The sequence below is a fragment of the Panthera pardus genome, unplaced genomic scaffold (assembly GCF_024362965.1).
Source record: "Panthera pardus isolate Hobbes unplaced genomic scaffold, ASM2436296v1 HiC_scaffold_2, whole genome shotgun sequence".
NCBI lineage: Eukaryota > Metazoa > Chordata > Mammalia > Carnivora > Felidae > Panthera > Panthera pardus.
The window spans coordinates 96,761,017-96,780,075 of NW_026526765.1; the positions used below are offsets into that span (position 1 = coordinate 96,761,017).

Here is a 19,059-nt window from a genome sequence, read left to right on the forward strand (position 1 = left end):
GTGTAGTAGTACTCTAATATCAAAAACTAAGCCACAAAACAAGTCTCCATAAAATTAAGATTTTAATCATAACAAACACCTTTTCTGGCCACAATGGTATGAAACTAGAAATCAATTACATGAAGAAAACTGGGAAAAACACAAACATGTGGCAACAAAACAGCATGCTACTAAACAACCAGAGGGTCACTGAAAAACTCAAAGACCAAATAAAAAAATACCTTGAGACAAATGAAATGGAAACCCAGCATTCCAAAATATTTGGAACAAAGCAAAAATAATTCTAAGAGGAATGTTCTTGGTAATACAGGCCTACCTCATGAAAAAAGAGAAATTTCAAACATTCTACATTTAAAGGAACTAGTAAGAACAACATCCAAAGTTAACGGAAGGAAATAATAAAGAGCTGAAATAAATCAGAGACTTTAAAAAAATAGAAAAGATCAATGACATTAAGAGCATGTTCTTTGAAAAACTAAACAAAAATCAGCAAACTTTAGCCAGACTCATCAAGAAAAAAAAAAAAAAAAAAAGAGCACAAATAGGCAAAATTAGAAATGGGAGAAATTACAACCTATGCCACAGATATACAAAGGATGACAAGAGAATATTGTAAACAGTTATATGCCAACAAATTAGACAACTTACAAGAAATGGAATTTCCCTAGAAATAATCTTTGAAGACTGAGTCATGAAGAGATAAAAATCAGATCAATCATAAATAATGAATTGAATCAGTAATCAAAGACACACAAAAGTCTAGGTCCAGAAGGTCAGAAGATGTCATAGGTGAATTCTTCCAGACATTGAAAAGAGAGTTAATACCTGTCCTCCTCAACTTATTCCAGAAAATTGAAGGGAAAGGAGAACTACCAAATTTATTTAATGAGGCCGGAATTACTGTGATACCAAAACCAAAGATACTACAAAAAAAAAAGGGGGCGGCTGTATCTGTGTTGAATGTAGATGCACCAATCGTCTACAAAATATTAGCAAATTAAATTCCAACAATATATAAAAGGCTCTTAAAACCATGACCAAGCGGGATTCATTTTAGGGATGCAAGGATGGTTTAACAAATTAATCATTGTGATACATACCACATTAGTAAAACAAAGGTTAAAATTCATATGATCATCTCAGATGCCGAAAAGGCATTTGAACATATTCGAGAACAATTTATGATAAAAACTCTCAACTAAGTGGGTATAGAGGGAGTATAATATAATATACTCAATATAATATAATAAAGGCCATAAATGACAAATCCACAGCTAAAATCACACTCAAGAGTGAAAATCTGAAAGCTTTTCCTCCATGATAAGGGCAAGATGCCCATTCTTGCCACTTTTATTCATCATAGTATTGAAAGTCCTAGCCACAGCAATCAGGCAAGAAAAAGAAATAAAAGACATACAAATTGGAAAGGAAGAGGTAAAACTGTCAGTACTGCTAATGACCTGATATTAGATAGAAAACCCTAAAGGCTCCCAAAAAACTGTTAGAAGCAATAAATAAATTCAGTAAACTTCCAGGATACAAAATTAATATATAGAAATCTGTTGTTTCTGTACACTGTCAATGTGCTAGCAGAGAAATTAAGACAAGAATCCCATATACAAATTCATCCAAAAGAATAAAATACCTGGGAATAAGTTTAATCAAGGAGTTGAACAACCTCTACTCTGCAAAGTCTAAGACATTAGTGAAAGAAATTGAATATGGCACAAATAGATGTAAAGATATACTCTGCTCATGGATTGGAAGAATTAATATTGTTAAGTATCCAAACTACCCAAAGCAGTCTACAAATTTATTGCAATTCCTATCAAAATACCAGTGGCATTTCCCACAGAACTAGAATAAATAATCCTAAAATTTGTGTGGAACCTCTACAGACCTTGAGTAGCCAAAGTAATCTTGAGAATGTAGAATAAAGCTGGAGGAATCATGGTTCCTGATTTTAAACTATTATACAAGCTATAGTAATTAAAACAGTATGGTACTGGCACAAACACAGACACGTCGATCAGTGATACAGAATACAGCCCAGAAATAAACCCACACTTTCCTGGTCTATTAATTCGTGACAAAGGAGGCAAGAACCTACAATGGGAAAGAGACTGTCTCTTCAGTAAATGGTGTTGGGAAAACTGGACAGCTACAAAAAAAAAAAAAAAACAAGAAAAAAACCTGGGTCACTTTCTTACATCATATACAAAAATAAGCACAAAATGGAATAAAGACTTAAATGTAGGACCTGAAACCATTAAATTCCTAGAAGAAAACATATGCAGTTTGATATCAGATGCAACCATATTTTGGGATGTGTGTCTCATAAGTCAAGGGCAACAATAGCAAAAAAAAAAAAAAAAAAAGGTACTACATCAAACTAACAAGCTTTTATACAGTAAAAGAAACCATCAACAAAAAGAAAAGGCAACATAACTGAATGAGAGAAGATACTTGCAAATGATATATTTGATAAAGTATTGATATCCAAAATATATGAAGAACTCAATACATGTCAACAGTAGTAAAACAAAATGCAATTAAATAATTGACAGAGGACCTGAATAGAGTTTTCCAGAGTGATACAGATGGCTAACAGGCACATGAAAAGATACTCACTGTCACTGATCCTCAGGGAATTATAAACAAAACCACAATGAGATACCAATTCACACCTGTCAGAATGGCCATTATCTAAAAGAAAGAAATAACACATGTTGGTGAGGAAGTGCAGAAGAAACTCTAATGTACTATTAATGGGAATGTAAATTGGTACAGCCACTGTGGAAAACAGTGTAGAGGTTCCTCAAAATATTAAAAGTAGAATCAACATATGTTCCAGCAAATTTATCTTCTGAGAAATTTATCCTAAGAAAATGAAAACACTAATTCAAAGTTATATCTGCACCCCTAAGTTCATTGTAGTATTGTTTACAGTAGCCAGATAAGTAATCTAAAAGTGAATCAATCTAAAAGTGTTGATCAGCGGATGAATGGATAAAGATGTTTCTCTCTCTCTCTCTCTCTCTCTCTCTCTCTCTCTCTCACACACACACACACACACACACACACACACACACACGAGTGAAATAATTAGCCTTAATAAAAAAATGAAACCTTGCCATTTGTGATAACATGAATGTACCTAGGGAGTATTATGCTGAGTTCAAATAAGTCAGACAGAAGGATAAATACTGTATGATTTCATTTACATATACAGTGTAAAAACCAAAACAAACAAAACAAAACAAACAGGCTTATAGATAGAACAAACTGGTGCTTGCCAGAGAGAGGCAAGTTTCAGGGATGGATAGAATTGGTGAAGGGTATTAGGAGGTAGAGACTTCTAATTATAAAATAAGTAAGTCATGGGGAGGTAATATAAACATAGAGTTTATAGTCAATTCTACTGTAATAAGTTTGTGTAGTATGAGGTGATCATTTTGTAAAGTGTAAAAATATTGAATCACTATGTCATACACCTGAAAATATGGTATTGTATGTTAAGTACAAATCAGTAATAAAAAAAGCCTTTCCAGTTTTGGATAACAACCCTTTATCAGATGTGTTTTTTCCAGTATTTCTCCAGATCTGTGATTTGTCTTCCCTTTTTCTTGACATTGTCTTTTGCAAAGCATATATTTCTGATTTTAAATAAATCCACCTTCATGAATTACTTCTTTTCGTGTTTTATCTCAAAGTCATCACTGTATCCAGGTTCATCTAGAGTTTGCATGTTATCTTTCAGAATTTTACAGTTTTTTGTCTCTAATTGCCTGTAAACCTATTTGAATGAGCTTTTGGAGTATTAGGTCTGGTTCTAGCTTCATTTTTTTTTTTTTTTCATGTAAATGTTCAGTTGTTCCAGCACCATTTGTTGAATGACTACCTTTTCCCCCATAGTATTGACTTTTCTCCTTTGTCAAATATCAGTTGACCCCACATGCATGTGGGTCTATTTTTATGTTCTCTGTTGAGTCACATTTATCTGTCTATTTCACTAGTAATGGATTCCTTAATTACTTTTTACTTTTATATTACTTGATTACTTTATAGCTTTATAGTAAATCATGCAAACTCACTGTTTAAATTTTTAATTATGAAAAAATTTAAGAATCACAGAGGTAGCCAACAGTCCATTGAATACCCCTGTATGCATCACCTAGTCATCATACTCTCGTTTTAATTTTATCCCCCTTTCCACTTCTACTTCCAGATTTTCCAAAAAATTCATGATGTTCTAGATATCTAGATATAGATTAATATATAATTATATCTAGATATAATTCCATTTATACCTATTCAGAATGAATTTCTAAAACACAGTATCTTCACTTTGAGGAAACTAATAAGTTGGTTCCTGTTTCCTAAAAGAGAGTTAAAGTTTTTTTTTTTTTTTGAGCGAGGGTTCAGGTTGAATGTATACTTTTTTTGAAAGTTAGAGAAAGTCTATTGTGATACATAGTTTTATTTTACACACACACACACATACACACACATATTGTAAACTCAGGAAAATGTAGAATTCATTTATAGATACAGCTTTATAATACTCATTTTATGAATTTTATCACATACATTTTATGTATTTGCTTCTTGATAACTAGGGCTTTTTTTTTTTTTTTTTTTTGAGTCACCTAACAGTTTTTCTTAGGAAAGTATCCTTAATTCTTTGTTGGTTGTTTGAGATGCTCATCACCTTGGTGCTCTTATAGAAATAACATTTCAAGTCTCCAGTACACATTCACCTGATATTAGCAAAGGCATTATTTGTTCTTCTGTAAAAACACCTGATTTTTCTTTCTCATGTATTTCTTAGTTATTTATTTATATAACTATGGACATAGAGATACTTATTTTATTCTGTGGGTGATAAGCTAATACTATTATTATTTATTTTGTTGCCCAAATTTTTCAGCTTTGGCCTCAGGGAGTTTGTTTGTTTAAATTATTTTTTACTTTCTATTACTTTGGAACCATCCATTTTCCCAAGGTGCAAAAGAACAGGTTTTTAAAGGTTCATTGATTTTTTTTTTTTATATAAGTCAGATTTCTTTGAAATGTTTCTATTTTTTATAAGTCATTTCAGCAACTTATTCAAGTAAAGGTGAAATTACTCAATGACCATGTGGTTTGAAAAATTGCCAACATAAACCACAATATAAAATGATCTAATTACCATCCATTAGAAACCCCATTGTGGTAATGCATTTCTCCAGGCTCAGTAGAAATAATATATATAATAAATGCTCTTTTTTTAAATCATATTGATGTAAACACTTGTAAAAACACATTTCTGTTTTCCTGTTCCTTGACAGAGAATGAAAGATATAATATTTTCTTTTTTCTTTTTAAGTTTTACCTTTAATTATCTGTATATCAGAAAACCAGATTATTAAGATGGTTAACATTATATGTATAATATACTCTGAATAAGGACTTTAGGATTTTTAAAGGCTTCATAATAGCCCCCTCAGTTATGTAGGAGAGGCCTTTCTACTTAGTTCTAAATTCACAGATGCATTACATAAATGTATTCATAGATGTATTACATAAACTGCTTCATGTCAGTTTTTAGATAAAAAATATATTAGAAGGTACAGAATAAGTTACAAAAATTAAACAATTTGACTAAAAAATTAAAAAAATAGAAATACCATATGATCAAATAATTCCATTACTGGGCATTTGCCCAAGGAGAATGAAAACACTAATTCATAAAGTTATATGCACTCCTGTGTTTGTTGTAGCTTTATTTACAATAGCCAAGACATGGAAGCAACCTGAGGGTTCATTGATAGATGAATGGGCAAGGATGTGTGTGTACATACACACACACACATAGAAATACTATACTCTCTTAAAGGATGAGATCATTTCATTTGTGACAACATGGATGGACCATAGGTTATTATGATAGGTGAAATTAGATTGAGAAAGACAAATACTATATGATTGCATTCATATTTGAATCTAAAAAAACAGATGAACAAACAAAGAAAAAGTAGAATCTGGCCTATAAATACAGAGAACAAATTGATGGTTGCCAGAGGGGAGGAGAGAGGAAGGAAGATAGGCAAAATGGACCAAATGGGTTAAGAGGACCATGAGATAGAGGTTTCCAGTTATGGAATGAATAAGTCCCGGAAATAAAAGGCAAAGCCTAGGGAATATAGTTGGTGATATTGTAATCATGATATATTGGTAACAAATGGTAGCTGGAATTGTGGCAAGGGTAGCATAGTCAAATCACTATATTGCATACTTGAAACTAGTGTAATGTTGTGTTTCAGCTATACCCCCCAAAAACCAAAACAGTGCCACTCTTCTATTTTATTTTGAAAAGATTTTTTTCATTGAAAATAGATACTAAAAAATAAAATATTTCTAAGTACTGCTTTCAAATATGCATGGAAATATTTAAAGTTTATTATCTGGGCTGTTATCTCTATGCACAAATTTTCCTCTTTCTGATCTGTTGAAATTACGACAAATGTAAAGTTAGTCAGATTTCAAAAGATTGCTGTATTAACTCTACAAGTAGTTGCTGACGTTGTAACACCTTATGTCATAATGATATTAAAAAGTGAATTTCATTTTTCTATAAAAGATAACTGTGTTGAATTCCTTTTCAGACTCTCGATCTTATTCACTTAATTTCTTGAACGTATTATCCATAGTTATTTTATAACCATGTTAAATTTTTGTCTATTATCTCCGTTTTCTCTCCTCTCTGTTATTTATTTATTTATTTATTTATTTATTTATTTATTTATTTTATTTTATTTTATTTTTAACATTTTTTATTTATTTTGAGAGAGAGGAAGAGAGAGGGAATGCAAGTGTGAGCAGGGAAGGGGCAGAAAGAGAGACAGACAGAGAATTCCAAGCAGGCTCCGTGCTGTCAGCACAGAGCCCGACATGGGGCTCAAATTCAGGAACCATGAGATCATGACCTGAGCCAAAACCAAGAGTCAGATGCTCAACCATCTGAGTCACCCAGGTGCTCCTCTGTTTTTATATTTTTTCTTGATTTATATTCACATCATTGTGTCTTTTCTTATATGCATATTTTTAAAACTTTGTATTTTTTTAATGTTTACTTAGGAGACAGACCAAGTGTGAGTGGGGGAGGGACAGAGAAAGAGGGAGATATAGAATCCGAAGCAGGCTTCAGGCTCTGAGCTGTCAGCCCAGAGTCCTACGTAGATTGAACTCACAAACTGTGAGATCATGACCTGAGCCTAAGTCAAACATTTAACCTACTGAGCCACCCAGCTGCCCCTTAAAAGTTTTTATTGAAGTAGAAATATGTGATGTACATGTGGCAGAAGCAAATGGCTTTATCAGGGAATAAAGAAAGAAATTAAGAAATAGAAATTACAAATGTATTTCAGAAGCCCCTCTTTCCCCACTTTTTTTTTTTTTTAACGTTTATTTATTTTTGAGACAGAGAGAGACAGAGCATGAACGGGGGAGGGTCAGAGAGGGGGAGACACAGAATCTGAAACAGGCTCCAGGCTCTGAGCTGTCAGCACAGAGCCCGACTCGGGGCTTGAACTCACGGACCGTGAAATCATGACCTGAGCCAAAGTCGGCCGCCTAACCGACTGTGCCACCCAGACGCACCCCCCCCCCCAACTTTTTACTTAATATCATGTTTACCTTTTGAAATGGAAACAGAATCTTTACCCTGAATGACATTGTCTTTTCTTCCTTCCTCCTTTCTTTTCCTTCTTTACTTTATGAAAATTGTTGAACTAATTTGAAGCTTTAGATGATGAATTTTGGTTTGCTTGTAGAATATTACTGGGTAAGGGTATCAACAATCTGATTTACTTTATCATTTCAGTTATGGATTGAGATAATTAAAAACTGGGTGTTAATTTTAGCATCTTTATTCTCTAAAAAACTCTCAGGCTTTTATTTATTTATTTATTTAGCTTATTTTAATTAATTAATTTTTAAGACTCTCAGACTTTTAAACTAAAGAGTTGGGAGAGTTATTAGGACTTTGCTTTTGGGGGGATCTTGACGTCCAGTTTTTGTTTCTGTAGTTTTGTGAGTCTCCTGAAAACTCTACTCAGATTCTAGGCCTCTCAGCCTCCTATTAGGTAATAGCATGTGTTTATATGGTTTTAGGGGAAAGCAATTGCAATTCTCATTTGGATTTCTATGTTTACTACTTCTGGGTCTTGCCTACATAATTCATCCCTGTTCCTTTAGCTTGTTAGTACCTTCAGATATGTTTCATGTTTTCACCCTAGCTTTCCTAGTTCTTACTAGAAGGGTTTGTTTCATATTGCCTATTCAGCCATTACTAGAAGCAGAACTCTATAATCCTGTATTACCTGTTTTTAAAAAGTGATCTTTAGGGGCACCTAGGTGGCTCAGTCAGTTAAGCATCCTACAATTGATTTCAGCTCAGGTCATGATCTAATGGTTCGTGAGATTAAACCCTTTGGGCTGTGTGCTGGCAGCCTGGTTGGGATTCTCTCTCTCCCTCGGTCTTTCTCTGCCCCACTCCTGCTCATGTGCACTCACTCTTAAAATAAATAAATAAACATTAAAAGTGATCTTTAAAGACTTTATTTATGATGAAATTTTTGTCACCAGAATTTGGGACTTCTTTTAAGTATCTATATCTAGCATTGATTAAAGTTATTTCACTGTAATGAATTCTCCAAATAGTACATCATGGTCAAAATGAAGCATTGCACAAGAGCTTTATGTTATATTTGTAAATTCTCAAATACAAGACAATTTCTTTTCTGAGGGAAATTTTGGAGATAAAGTTTTCTTTATATTTGGCAAGTTGGGATATTTGATTTGAGGATAATGGGGTTTTTTTTTAATTTTTTTTTAACGTTTATTTATTTTTGAGACAGAGAGAGACAGAGCATGAATGGGGGAGGGGCAGAGAGAGAGGGAGACACAGAATCGGAAGCAGGCTCCAGGCTCCAAGCCATCAGCCCAGAGCCCCACGCAGGGCTCTAATTCACGGACCGCGAGATCGTGACCTGAGCTGAAGTCGGACACTTAACTGACTGAGCCACCCAGGCGCCCCTAATGGTTTTTTTTTTTTTTTTATGTGGTTTCTGGAAAGAAAATTTCTTTTTATTTTATTTTTTTAATTTAAAAAATGTTTTTTGAGGTGGGGGGAGGGGCAGAGAGAGCAGGGGCACAGAGGATGCAAAGGGGTCTCTAGGCTGACAACAGTGAGCCCAGTCTGGGGCTTGAACTCATGAACCGTGAGATCATGACCTGAGCTGAAGTCAGTTGCTTGATCAACTGAGCCACCCGAGTGCCACCAGAAAGAAAATTTGTTAACCAAAGCAGTGGTAATAGCTACTATTTGAGTGTTTCATATGCACAAGGCATTGTGTGCCTTGTATAATCTCCACTAAACGAATCAATCTTTATAAACACTTTTATGACAGATACTTCTTTTATTCCCTTTTATAGACAAGTAAATGAAGACAAGGAGGGGTCAAGTAATTTGGCATGGTCATAGAGCCAGCACTGTTAGAGAAGTGGTGTGATGTAGTATATACCCATTTCGGTTGTATGCACCTAGCTTCCATTCTGTTAGGGCTAATGTCTCTTCTGATGGATTGAAAACCTGTGAAAATATAGCCAGCAGCAGCACAGATGCAGATATAAATTATTAGAGATTGGTTCCCATTCTGTGTGGAAGCCCTGTCTTGTTCATTAACCTCATAAAAACATCAGCCCTTCATTTATCAATTAAGCGATGCAAATATGTCTTTTATTAAAATAATATAATTGAACTTTAATAAACTGTGTTAATTAATAATGAAGGAGACATGAAATGAGTAAATACTTAGTGAAAGCAGCTTTTTATGTGCATGAGGATTTTGGTAGCTAGAGGGTGTTAATACAGCATTTTCATCATATATCAATTTCAAGTAGAGCTTGAACGTTTGATTAAAGTTGACTAAAGATGGTAGGTGAGTGCTTATGCTTAGAGGACATGATTATTTGTGTATCATTATATTAGTTTACTAATGCACTTAACAGAACTGGTTTGGCTTGGAGCTCCATAAAGGAATAGTCATTCAAGTCTGGCCTTGATTTAAGAGTGTATCACCTCTTTCTATAAGTGGCCTGAGGTGATTGCTGAAAATCATTCACTTTTCACTTTACCCAGAAAATCCTACAAAGTCATGCAGATCAAGAGATTCAAGTAAGTCTTCATGTTCACTTTAAGAACACACATGAAACTACCCAGGTCATCAAGGGTATGCATATCCAAAAAGCCACCAAATATCTGAAAAATATCACTTCACAGAAGCAATGTGTGCCATTCCATCACTACGATGATGGAGTTGGTAGGTGTGCCCAGACCAAAAATAGTGGGGCTGGACACAGGGTCGCTGGCTTAAAAAGAGTGCTATAATTTTTACTGCACATGCTTAAAAATGCAGAGAGTATTGCTGAGCTTAAGGGTTTAGGTATAGATTCTCTGGTCATTGAACACATCCAGGTGAACAAAGTCCCCAAGATGCAACATAGAACTTATAGGCCTCATGGTCAGATTAACCCATACATGAGCTGTCCCTTCCACATTGACATGATATTTACTATAAAAGATCAGATTGTTTCTACACCAGAAGAGGAGGTTGTGCAGAAGAAAAAGACATCCCAGAAGAAACTGAAGAAACAAAAACTTAGGTGCCAGGAGTAAATTCTGCATAAAATAAATGCAAATTAAAAAAAAGATTACTTACTTCAATTACAGTCCTCTCTTTTTTTTTATTTTCCTCTCTTTTAAAGGACTGGGAGAGAAGTAAAATTGACTCTCAAACAACACAGGTTGAACCATGCAGGTCAATTATACATAGGTATTTTTCAGTAACTGTAGTTCATTCAGTCCTGTATGTGTATTTTCTCTTATGATTTTCTTAACATTTTCTTTTATATAGTTAACTTTATTGTAAGAATACAGTATGTAATACATATACAAAGTATATGTTAATTGATTGTTTGTGTTATCAATAAGGCTTCAATTAACAGTAGGCTATTGGTAGTTACATGTTTTGGGAGTCAAAAATTATACTCAGATTTTCAACTGTGTGTGGGTCATTAAACCCCATGTTGTTCAAGGGTCAACTTGAAGTAGTTTATTTTGAATTGTGCATTCAAATAGTGAAGTAAACAGTCAGCAAAACTAAAAGGCAGTCTATGGAATGGGAGAAGATATTTGCAAACGACATACCTGCAAACTCAGTTAAGTAACGGGCAGAAGACACGAATAGACACTTTTCCAAAGAAGACATCCAGATGGTTAACAGACACATGAAAAGATGCTCAGCATTGCTTATCATTAGGGAAGTACAGATAATGTTATAATTTCTAGTTTACTTTTGAAGGTGGGTATTTAAAAAAAAACTCCTTTTGTTTCCAAAGAGTTCTTTGTTGATGTCTGTATTAGTTTGCTAGATCTGACATAACAAAATACCAGACTGGGTGACTTGATGAATCCATTTATTTCTCACATTCTCATAGTTCTTCTAGGAGGCTGGAAGTTAAAGATCAAGGTGTTGGCAAGTTTGGTTTCTCCTGAGGCATCTCTCTTTGGCTTGCAGATGGCTGTCTTGTTACTATGTACTCACATTTGTTTTTTCTCTGTGCCACCATTGGTGTCTTCTTATAAGGATACCAGTCCTATTGGATTAGGGTCTCACCCAGATGGTCTCAGTTACACTTAATTACTCCTTTAAAGGTCCTAGTTTAATGTATAGTCACTTCCAGAATGAGGTCTTTGACATGTGAATTTGGAGGGTGAGAAGTATAGTTCAGTCCATAACAATACCTTTTGCCCCTTTTTAAATTGAATTCATTGTGGGTTTTTTTTTGTGTTTTTGTCTTACTGTTGAGTTTTGGGAGTTGTCTTTATATTCTGGATACTAGTCCTTTGTCATATATGTGGTTGCAGATACTTTCTGCCGGTCTAGAATTTTTTTATTCTTCTTTAGAGGGTTTTTCATGGAGCAAGAGTTTTTAATTTTGATGAGATCCAAATGTTCTCTGTTATGGACTGTGCTTTTGGTGTCAAGTTTAGGAACTCTTTACTTAACTCTATAACTTTTAAAAACTGTTCTGCCATGTTAAAGTAAAAATGATTAGAGATCACAAAAATATGTTTTTTTTTGCCGCGGGGAATTTGTGAATTTACAGAAAGAACATTCACTTGGAAGAATAGGAGCAGGTTAGTCATGAACAAAAGAAATGGTTCCTTCATGGGTCCTTCATGGGTTTTCCTCATTTTTACAGCTCATCTGAGTAAAAAGCATTGGTAGGTTTATTTTGGACTATATTTTAAGGATGTTTATATAGCAAGCAGCCTTGAAAAAGAGAGAAACTGTTTCCCTCCTGGACAAGGTTAGCTTACCTGGTAGCATCATGATCTGCTTGGTTATCCCAGCTAGGAATTTGGGGCATCCTCATTAAGTGTTTCTATTTCTTCCTTCACATTCACTCAGTGCATCCTGTTGATTTCAGCCTCTGAGTAGTTATTAAACCTATCTGACATTTTCATCCTTATCACTAATCACTCTGATTCATTACCTCATCCTCTCCAGTGTCATTTCTATATTACTGCTTTCCAGATTTTTTTCTCTTTGTCTTTAGTTTTCAGAAGTTTGACTTAATATGTCTTGTTATGGATTTATGTCCGCCTTACTTAAGGTTTACTGACCTTATTCAATATGTAGTTTTATTTCTTTTGCCAAATGTAGGAATTTTCCAGCCATTATTTCTTAGAGTACTTTTTCAGCCTTTCTTTCTTTCTTTCTTTCTTTCTTTCTTTCTTTCTTTCTTTCTTTCTTTCTTTCTTTCTTTTTTAAGTTTATTTATCTTTGAGAGAGACAGAGACAGTGTGCGGAGGAGGGGCAGAGAGAGAGGGAGACACAGAATCCAAAGCAGACAGCCATTGTTTCTCAGAGTACTTTTTCAGCCCCACGCTTTTTCTTCTGTTTCCAAGATTCAGATGACAAGAGGTGTTATTTTGTTATAGTTCCCTAGGTCCCCAAAGTTCTGTTTTTAAGTTTTGTTTTTGTTTTTTTCTTTGTCCTCAGTCTGTTTTTTCGCTGTTGTTCAGATTGGGCCGTTTCTATTTCATTATGTTTGAGTTCACTGATGGTTCCTTTTTTCCCTTAATACTGCTTTTGATTGTAGTCATTGTTTAATTTTGATTCTTGTGTTTTTCTTTTTTAAAGTTTATTTATTTATTTTTAGAGAGGGAGAGAGAGAGAATCCCAAGCAGGCTCCACGCTGTCAGCACAAAGCCCGACATGGGGCTTGATTTCACTAACCGTGAGATATTTATATATTCTGTTTCTTCAGATTTTAACTCTTTGCTAAGACTTTCTGTTTTTTCATTTGTTTCAGGAATGTTCCTCATTGCTCATTAAAGCATTTTTATGATGGCTGCTTTAGAATTTTAATCAGATCATTCTAATATTCCTATCATTTTAGTGTTGGCTTCTACTGGTTATCTTTTTTCATCCAGTTTGAGATCTTCCTGGTTCTTGGAATGATGAATAATTTTTATTGAAACCTGGACATTTTGAATATCATGAGATTCTGGATCTTATTCAGATCTTCTGTTTTAGCTGGGTTTGTTTGATACTATTTCATTAAAGAAAGGTGGAGTGCATGCTGCCTTCTTACTGCTAATCATGGTAGCAGTCCAGGTTCCCCACTCAGCCTCCATTGATACCTCGGGGAGGTTGCACTCGCTGTTACTGTGGGTAAATGGGGGATTTCTGGCTGCTTACTAATTCTCTCCTGATTGCTCTCAGGCGGGGAGGGATAGAAATGCCTCGTTGTTCCCCATGTTTCCTGGGATAGTGTCCTTGTTACCACTGGGTGGTGGTGCTACAAGTCTTGAGTGTCCTCAGTATTTTCTTACACTAGCTCAATAGGGAGGGTTGAGGTCACTTTGTTCTTGATGGGAGGACTTAGATATGCAAGTAACCTGCTTTGTCTTTATTGACACCGTGGGGATGCCTTGTTATCTCCTGGTGGAGATTAAAGTCTTGGGCTGTGGAGGCCTTTTCTGACATCACCCCAGTGGGTTGATTGAGGCATCTCATTACAGCTGGGGAAGCTCCCACATCACCCTTTGCCAGTAGGGGTGGGAATGAGGCCTTAGTTTTTTTTTCCCTCTATCAGTAGCTGTACGAGAGCAGTTATTTTCTGAAAAATTTTGTCGTGCTAGATTTTCTTTTTCTTGGTCCTTTGGCTACAGACAGTAGGCTTTTGGAGGGTTTGTTTCATCTGTGCTTGGCGTTTTTGGGTTATCAGCTTCTCTAGTGCTCAGCTGCTTTGATATATGACTAAAAATGAAAATCCAAGGAACTTACTGTTGTTTCATTCTTTGGGTCATGGGGTTCATATCTAGTCTTTCTTCTCTCTCCCTTTCCCTGCTTAAGTTTGTTTCATATGTAACATCTCCCGTTTCTAGTTGTACATAGTGAGAGGAATAGGGAAAAGTACATCTACTCCCATCTTTTCAACAGTAGAAAGTGTGTTTCAGGTAGTACTTGATAACAGAAATTACCTGTAAACAATCGTTGGATTAGATCGAGGTGGATATTATTGTCTTTGTATGCTTTTTGTTTGTTTTTAAGACTAAATGCCTCTAGGCAGATTTTATTGGCAGAGATACGCATTCAAGTTAAAAGTACAAGTCAAAAATATAGAATCAACCCCTGGATATATATAGGTACCAAACAGAGTTTTTCTTGACAACACAGAGACTTGTTACTTAATCACTCGTTTTTAACCTGTCAAGTTTTATTGCGATTTCTTTTATGTGTGCTGCAGTTGAAACAGTTCTCTTTATTCTGACCCTTTGATCCATTTACACACTGACTGATAATGCATGGAAATAGTTTTCAGGTTTTAGGTAGTCTCGTCTTATAGGCTTTGTTAGAGTCTCATGTTCAAGTTTTGCCTTTGGTCAGCTATAGATATATCTGTGAGGATTTAATATTTTCAGAGGTTTACTATGTAATATAAAAGAAGTATTATCTATAGCACTAAAAGACAGTTACATTGTTATAAAAAGCAAGGCCTTTCTTTTATACAGGTAGCATAGTATTTTCAAATCTCTTTAACAGTAATATTCTTCAGTAAAATACTAGAGTAGATGGTAAAAAGAAAGTTTTCTTTTATTTGTTTCTTATAGGAAGACGGTTTAGAAGACGATGAAAAGAATTTCTATGACTCTGATGATGACCAGAAGGAAAAGACTGACAAAAGGAAGAAGTCATATACTATGGATCCAGACCATAGACTTTTAATTCGGAATACAAAGCCTTTACTTCAGAGTAGGAATGCAGCGGTATGTTAAACCTTACAAAAATCATGGGTTTTGTTTTTTTTTTTAACAGTGGTTAAAAGTATGTAAGTTCAGTAAACAAGTCTTTATTTTTTAGTGTGCTACTGGATCATTTGTTTATTTGTTTATACATCAAAAATCAGGCTTTTATTAGATTACTTGGCTTGGTAGTTATATACCTACTGGACTTCATTTACTTTTTTGTGGTTTTGTTAATTGGCTTTTCCTAAGATGTTTCTCAGTGGATTGGAAGACTGCATATTTCTGTTACTTAGTTGTAGTTCAGAGCACTTAATCTGGTATCAGTCCATAATATTCATATGAACCTTGTAAGAATTTTTAAGAGGCTAACATAGAAAAAAGCTCTTAGCATAACACCACATACATAATAAATTTTAGTTGGTAGGGTTGACTAACAATTAAAAATCATCTTCATTTGAGTCCTGAGCTTGTTTTATTTTGTTTTATGTCTTCTTATTTTAAATATACTTTATATTTCAAAACAATACATGTACACAATAAAAAATTAGGAAGTAGGGACTAGCAGAAATTTAAAAAACTTAAAATATCATATTCCAGTCATTCAGAAATCACTGTATAATATCTTGATGCATTTTCCTCCAGATCCTTTTTCTGCATAAATATACGTATATTCACATGTGTGTATATCTACACATACGTATTTTTTAAACTAAGATAAAAATCATACTGTATATAGTACTTTTTAATCTTTTTTTCCCTAGTCAGTCCTCTCTATTTCAGTAAAATTTCATCTCATTTAATGCCAAGTTATCTTAAATTATCTTTTATAAATAGATAATCTAAACCAGTATCTCTTGCACCTGGTTGTTATTGTTTTTAAACCTCTCAAGTCTTGCAGAATACTCTTCTGGGTTTTCTCTTTGCTTCTTTATAGTGCTATTTAATTTTTTCTTCTGTACCCCTGTTTTACCTGTCAACTGGAAGTTATATCTAAACGTTAGATGGAGACAAGTAAAACATTTTCTTAATATTTTTTAATTAAAAGTGTTCTTAATTAATTACTGTTTAACTAGTAAAAACTTAGAAAATGTGGAACTGTACTTGAATTACTTTAAGTTTTCTGATGCTTGTGAATTTAGAGCTTAGAGTTTTGTATATGTATCCTAGTAATCAGCAGAAGTTTTTTTCTTATACCTCAATTTAATTTCTATATTACTATTAAATAACCATACACAGTAATAAAAAATATTATTTTACTAATGTTGTAAAATATGATTCTGTTTCACTGAGCCCAGCTTGGCCAGCTTGTATTTAAGTAGCTGTAACTTACCACCTAAAACCCTTCTTCATAATTGACTCACTGTTTAACTTTGCCTTGGGAATTGATTTTATGATCCAAATACTTACTGATCAAAAATGTTCTTGAATGGTGAAACAAATAGAAGTAGCTTGTATTTCTTGTCCCAATATGTTTTGATTCCCTGCTTACTTGATTGTGTACCAAATGGACACAGTTCCCTTTTTGTCCCAGTATGTTTTGGTGTCCTGCATATTTGATGCTGCCAAATACATGTAAAGCCTGGCTTGAAGGATTGCGAACAGATTTCTTTATTTTAGCCCTGTTCTCAGTTAAAGGAGCGACTTTGAGAATTTTTTTTTCAGGAAACTTATTTGGTCAGTGCTGTGTAGGTTGAATTGCAGGCACGGGGCACTGGAAACAGTGTTGGGAGGCTGTTCTAACGGTCTAGATAAGGTGATAGTGGTATCGGTAGTTAGGAATAGAAAAGGGCTTATAAGATATACTTTTATCACGAATGTACATCATGTAACTGTAGAAGGCCTATCCAATTTGTATGTTTCACTTATTTTGGACTTTGGAGATATGGGAGCTTCCGTCTTACAGAGCTTTTACAAATCAGACTACAAATTTCAAATTCTGGTTATAGAAGAAACTTTAAACTGTTAGATTTGTAAATACTGGGGGAGACTAAGAGTATGTAGCCCTTGAGGGCTTGAGGGAGTGCCCTAATTAACATATGAGAGGAGATGACATGCTAAGTGGCATCTAGAATCTTAAAAGCCTTGACCCATATAGAAAGTACAGTTTATCTTCTTTCCAGTAGCATTTGGCTTACTATTTTTAACAGAAGACGACTTAATTATTTTCTGTAAAATACGTGAAAAGAAAGCTTCAGCTTTTCTGTTATGTACTAATATTTATTAGCCAGCTGTATGCTTTAATATTTTAAAAATATTTATTTATTTTTGAGAGAGAGAAAGCATGAGTGGGGGAGAGGCAGAGAGAGGTGGACATAGGATCTGGAGTGGGGTCTGGGCTGATAGCACAGAGCCCAGTAAAGGGCTCGAACTCAGGAATCGTGAGATCATGACCTGAGCCAAAGTCGGATGTTTAATCGACTGAGCCACCCAGGTGCCCCTGCTTTAATATTTTTTTAAATGACTATCACCTGCTTTAGATTAAAACAGTCATGAATTGAGATTTTATTTTATTAGATTTTAAATTCTGGAGAGTTTGTTCTGTAACTAGAGTGTATTTGTGGATCATAACTGAAGAAATAAAATATCCTTAAACTCCTCAAATTCCCAATATCTGAAAGCTATAAATCAGTCTTACAAAAAAAAGTACAACAAAGTGCCAAACAACAGTGCATTTAGGACTCTGAGAACTGTATTTTTAAAACATATTTCTTAATTTTAGAAGGAAATTATCTCAAGCATCCTCAGGTATTGTATACTCTTTAAACATATGTAAAATCCCTGCTATGTATTTGTTACTACTTTATAGACTAAGCAGAAGTAAAGTAGTAGTGATATATTTTCTGAGCTAAAGGCAAGATGATGTAACTATTTCTGCATTTGTCACAAGTAAAGCTGGATAACTTTCCAGTTTGGACTTTTGATGTCTAGATCTAAGTGTAGAGTCATGTAGGGGAAACATTGTACTCTTATATTTTATCACCTTTATAATGGCTTTGAAGCAAAGACTATTTTTAAGTTTCTGCATTTTAGAGAAAAAGAAGATCATTTCAAATGCTGTTTTAGAGGAATTGTTTTAATAGAATTCGTTTAATTATAACTTCCACATACTGATTTTTTTAAATGTTCAGATTGTTAGTTTTGTCCTAAAGTATCTGGGCTTCATTTGGAAAGGCATGCTTACCACTTTTAAAATATTCCCAATTTCAGAGCAGAAGCAGCAGTATTAAGAAGAGTAGGGGACTTGGAGTGTTGTATCAAGCTTTGCTTTGTATTGCCAAGCAGACTTTGGGTAGTTCATTTAACATCTGTTTTCTCATAACATCTATTTTCTTTTCTGTTCTCTCCTCTGTATTAGTTTCCTAGAGCTGTCATAACAAATTACCACAAACCAGGTGAATTAAAACAACGGAACTTTATTTTCTCACTTTTTAGTAGGATATCAAAGGGTTGGTTCCTTCTGGAGGCTCTAAGAGAGAAACTGCTTTTTGCTGGTGTATAGTGGATGCTAACAGTTCTGCATTCCCTGGCTTACAGATTCTTCCCTCCAATCTCTTCCTCCAATGTTCACACTGCCTTCTCTGTGTCTGTCCTTTTATGTCTCTACTAAGGACACTCACTGGATTTAGGGCGTACCCTAATCCACTGTGATCTCATCTCCATCATTATCTTAATAATATCTGCAAAGATTTTATCTC

The 19,059-nt window shown here is 34.4% G+C and overlaps 1 protein-coding gene across 3 annotated transcripts in view; it reads left to right on the forward strand.

Moving 5' to 3' along the window:
• AP3B1 (adaptor related protein complex 3 subunit beta 1) overlaps positions 1-19,059 on the forward strand; it is a 262,084-nt gene that overhangs the window by 103,045 nt on the left and 139,980 nt on the right. For all 3 annotated transcript variants that reach the window (XM_053907254.1, XM_019462933.2, XM_053907253.1), the window contains one exon: positions 15,230-15,385. In XM_053907254.1, coding sequence (XP_053763229.1) covers positions 15,230-15,385 — 156 coding nt within the window. The remainder of the gene's footprint in view (positions 1-15,229; positions 15,386-19,059) is intronic.